This window comes from Etheostoma spectabile, chromosome 14 (genome assembly GCF_008692095.1).
Source record: "Etheostoma spectabile isolate EspeVRDwgs_2016 chromosome 14, UIUC_Espe_1.0, whole genome shotgun sequence".
In the NCBI taxonomy this organism is placed as follows: domain Eukaryota; kingdom Metazoa; phylum Chordata; class Actinopteri; order Perciformes; family Percidae; genus Etheostoma; species Etheostoma spectabile.
Genome location: NC_045746.1, coordinates 13554160 through 13559075, shown reverse-complemented (window position 1 = coordinate 13559075; position 4916 = coordinate 13554160). Strand labels below are relative to the sequence as shown.

General features: G+C 36.3%; 1 protein-coding gene across 14 annotated transcripts in view; it reads left to right on the top strand.

Moving 5' to 3' along the window:
- The window catches only part of ptk2aa (protein tyrosine kinase 2aa), a 62795-nt gene that overhangs the window by 33896 nt on the left and 23983 nt on the right, over nucleotides 1–4916 (top strand). For all 14 annotated transcript variants that reach the window (XM_032535457.1, XM_032535458.1, XM_032535452.1 and 11 more), the window contains 5 exons: nucleotides 593–670; nucleotides 1195–1302; nucleotides 2003–2120; nucleotides 2589–2619; nucleotides 4804–4868. In XM_032535457.1, the coding sequence (XP_032391348.1) occupies nucleotides 593–670; nucleotides 1195–1302; nucleotides 2003–2120; nucleotides 2589–2619; nucleotides 4804–4868 (400 nt within the window). The remainder of the gene's footprint in view (nucleotides 1–592; nucleotides 671–1194; nucleotides 1303–2002; nucleotides 2121–2588; nucleotides 2620–4803; nucleotides 4869–4916) is intronic.

The window sequence follows — 4916 nt, the reverse complement described above, 5'->3', positions numbered from 1 at the left end:
TTTGTTGAAACGTTTGTGTTAATTATATCTATATTATTCTGCATATTTCTAGTTCACTGATTTACTAATAATGGCTGTTTTGAGCTTTGAGTTTACTATTTGCCTGAGCCACCCCTGTTGTGTATTTAGTAGTGGTATGTTCCAATTTCAGGGGCGCGCTTCAGAGCTATATAGATGATAGGTTTCAGTTGTTTGAGAAGCTAGATCTGGTAGGATGCAAGTCTGTTGAAAGCTCTAGAGACTAGAAAAAGAAAGGTCAACCTATTTACAGCTGTATTCATTTTTGGTATACTTCATTTATTTTGACTCATGTCAGTTTCTTTTATTTTTGTGAAAGTATTTTATTCTTCTTTAATTCTGATTTTGTTAACAGTTCTTGTTGCCTAAGGGCCTTAACTTGGAATAAAAAAAAAAAAATTCCCATCTTTAACCAACCACATCTCCGACTCATCCTGAGTGTTCTTCACTTGCTCGACTACTGGCTACATCTACCCACAACAATACGATTCATGCCATGAGCTACAAATACTTTGATCTTGCCTTTTTGCTCTCTTCTTCTTTTAACTTGTATCCCTCCCCTTCTCTCTAATAGTCCAGCTGGGTGATCCAGGTAGAGTTAGCTATTGGGCCAGAGGAAGGGATCAGCTACCTCACTGACAAGGGATCCACGGTGAGTTCTAACCAAGACCACATTTTACTGCGCAGCCATGTTTAAAGTAGATTATAAATGGCCTCTGCTTGTAATGTTCCGTATAACGAAAATACTTTCAGCCAATGTTTCTAGTCCACCAAAGTTAGCCATTTACTACAAGTGAAAGTATAGGCTTGACTCCTCACTAGTTCATTTGATTATATGGATGAATATGAATAGGATTAGCATAGTTAACATTACATTACATGTCATTTAGCTGACACTTTTATCCAAAGCGACTTCCAATTATGTGTGTACAATCCTGAAGGTACAAACTCCAGACAACAAGAAGTAACTGCAAGTACATTAGCTTTAAATAAGCCAAACCACAACAAGACAAAGGAAAGTGCACCTGTAATTTTTTTTACAGGTCATCCTGATGTCATTGGGGAACTCATTCCAACATTTAGGAGCCAGGAGAGCAAACAGTCAGGATTTTGTTGAGTGGTTAGTTGGGACATAATTTATTTCCACTCTTTCTGTGTTCCTCTTTCTGTCCCCAGCCCACGCATCTAGCTAACTTTAACCAAGTTCAGTCCATCCAGTATTCTGCTATGGAGGAGAAGGACAGGAAAGGGATGCTACAGCTCAACGTAGCCGGAGCTGCTGAGGTACCACTTGTCTGTCTGTCTGGAGATATACATTTGCTCTACAGGTACATTTTGTTTTAAAGCATTCCATGAAAACGTTCACACTTTTTCTCAACCTTCCTTAAATTCAGGAAGTGAATTTCTACCTTTCCCAAAATGTATTTCAAAAAGACAAGACGTTCTTTATGAAACTTATGTACTGAAATACTGGAAATGTAGTTAGTTATTTCCCCACTCAAAAGCAAGTATCTGTGCAGAGAGAACAATGCTGTGGGATAATTTTTCAAAGGGTTTGATCTGTGAAGCTACCATAGCAACCATTTTCTCACTCTGTTTTATTGCTACTTTTTCAGTTAGGATGACCACTTTGGCCTCTAGTGGATACTAAAAAAATTGCCATAAGCTGTAGCTCATCGTGGTGCATAGCTTGGCTACTTGGCCCTATGTTTGTCAGTGAGTGGCTGAGACTAATGGTTCTCCATATATAGATTCCACATAATGGTTCTACTCACAGTGGAAAGGTTTCATAACACCCGCTGCTGTATTAGTGGAGTCTTTCCATTTTATTCATTTCTTTTATAGTAATGGATTCACTCTCTCACAGACAAAAATACACATAAGGGAAACACTGTGAGAGGCGTTTGTGTGAGTCTCTGGAGATGATGGCTCTTTGTAACAGACCTGCCTCTGTTTGTGTGTGTGTGTGTGTTTGTGTGTGCAGCCTCTGACAGTTACGACAGCATCACTGACCATGGCAGAGAACTTGGCTGACTTGATTGATGGTTACTGTCGGCTCATCTCCATGGAAACTCATTCATTCATCGTCAGATTTCAGAAAGGTATGAATCTGTTGATCCCGACATTCTTGCCCGCCTCTTTTTTTATGCAAAAAATATTTAAATAAAACTCTGTACACACACCATACAGTGTTTACTTTTTTGTGGCAAAACGTAAACCATAAAAAAGGGTTAAGAACAATTGTGAGAATATAGACAATATCCCAAGAATATATGCCATCATAATGAACTAATACCCGAATATAGCTCATACATTTTCAAAAAAATCTGAATGTGTGATTATGTTCTTTTCAAATTTTACAGTAAATACATCTAAATGTTTTCAGACACCACAGACATGAACTCAATAAAGTGTGATTGAGTTGTACTAATGGCATTTTACCTTATTCAGCAAAGCTTCCTAAAACATCTTTTATGCTGGCAAAATAGCTAAAGCTTTTTGTGATTTGGACATTAATTGTGCCTCACATTACTCATTGTGATCCTGATGATGTGTGTTTTGTCCTCTAGAGGGAGAGAGAGCACTGCCTTCAATCCCAAAGTAAGTACCTGTCTCATTCTTTTTACTGTTACAGTACAATTAACATTACAAAAGTCTGTAAACTGTCTTATATCAAAACTGTCATTAGGTGTGTTTCATGCAAAGAGGATGTGTTGTGAGGAGTTTTACTTTTAGGTTTACCAGTACTGTCAGTCCTTTTTTTCCATCCTTAGCAGTTTAAATAAATTCAATATCATTCTCAAGGTTTTCTTAAAACAGTTACGTGTTGGCATGTTGCTTGACTAGTAAATCTTTTTTTTTTTACACCAACATTAATGGCAAATGGCTATTAAAATCATGACAATGTGTGCTTTGGAGCCTCAGTGCAGCTCTGCTTCAAAATGAAAGTTGATCAGCCTCCTCGTCATTATCTGGGAAATCCTTTACAGTGAAAAATAAAATTGCTAGTTATTCCCTGTTAAAGGACAGTAAATCAGTCATTGGGACTTTCAAGGCAGCATCACTTTATCAAGGGTTAATCACTTTTCTAAGAAACTGTTGTTGCTACAATGTTATCTAAAAGTGCCAGTGAGCTTGAGTTTTTAATAGGAGACTGCTTGTGTCATTGTTGAAAGTTTGTCACTCAACAAACTTTGACAACAAAATTTAGGAACACATTGCAGGACAAGTAATACCAAACAGTATTTAGTGTTAAATGTTTCTCCTCAAACTCATGTAGTAGTGATGAAGTGTGGGACAGCTGCTTGTACAGCTTATTGTAAAACTACAGGAGCTGAATCATATTATGTATTGTCCTATTTTTTATCCTTATTTTGGCAATATTTGAATATTTGAAATCTTTCTTGTATTCTATCCTATATTTTTTTATTCATTATTTATCATGTTCTAGATGTGTTCTGTGTGTTTTTGTATGTTGCTGCTGTATCACTGAAATTTCCTAATTTGGGATCAACAAAAATATCTATCTATCTATCTATCTATCTATCTATCTATCTATCTATCTATCTATCTCCTAGTAAATAATGTAGCTAGAACTGGTGGAGTTGACAAATATTTATATTGTGGTTCATTAAGTACTGAAGATATTCGTTTCTAAGTATTTGTTGTATAACGTTTTGTATCTCTTATTTAATATCTTGGGAACGTGTTCAACACAGAAGAATAATCAGTCAATTGAGAGAAATTGAATTGTTCACTGTTTCCTGATTCTCAATTTTTTCACTTTAGTATCATCATAAAGTGAATATCTTTAAGTTATTCAGGTATTTAGTTAAGACCTCATCTTGTGCTCTGGGAAATTTTGTTGGGCTTTTTTCTTTTACTTTTTCTGACTAAACAATTGATATTCTTATTATGACGATAATTGACATATAATGAAACTAATCTGTTTGTTGCAGCCCAGTGGTCTTACATTAACATGGCAGTTCAATCTATCCATAAACCAATTAAATCAAAACTCTAAAAAGACTAACCCGTTTTGAAAAGGTTTCATAGCCAAACTATTTATCAATAATTCAGCTGGTATTTTGGTAGTTTTAGAAAAAGAGAAAAACTAAACTGGGACAACTTAATTTGAGCCTTTTATTGGGTTTTTGCCTCAGATCTGCAGGGTTGTGAAAAAAAATGTTAAAGGGAAACACTGGTTCTGTGGTACAACGTGGAGTTCATTCTGTTAGTTTATCTGGGACCAAGGAAGCCTGGACGTTGTGTGTTCACATTTCACTGTCACTTGATGAAATTCAAACACAAACTTTCTGCTTTACTTTTGGTCATTTCAACTCAAATCTCTCTTTTCTCTCCTCTCTCACTCAGTCTGTGGTCAAATAAGGAGATACGTTTAGGAGCCAAATATTTTCCCCTTAGGGTTTTTAAACACTTGGGTAGTCTCCTCCTCTTTCTCTCGTTCCCTCACTCTAAGTTTCTTTTTGCTCTCTTTCTCTCTGCCTGTTATGGTCTGTGATGTAAAGATCGTAGTGGAGCTCTGAGGACACAGGGAGAGAAACCACAGCAAAGGCAGAGGGGTAATTTAAACAGTAAGGGTTAGTTTACAGAAGCAGTTTCAACAGGCTAGAGTACTCTTTTAGTGAGATCTGGCTTAAAAAGTCACTGATATGTTTGTTAAAGAGGCTTCGATTTGACCTAGATATGTTTTTGTTACATCTGAGTGTTAACCATGTTGGACTGTGTGTGTAAATGTTGTTTAATTGGTTTCTTCTTCTTTAGAGTGTCCAATAATGAAAAAAAGTTAGAAGCAGTCAGAAGTGGAGTAAGAGCTATCTCTGTCTCAGGTAAGATACAAATTACACACACACACACACACACACTTACAAATGGAC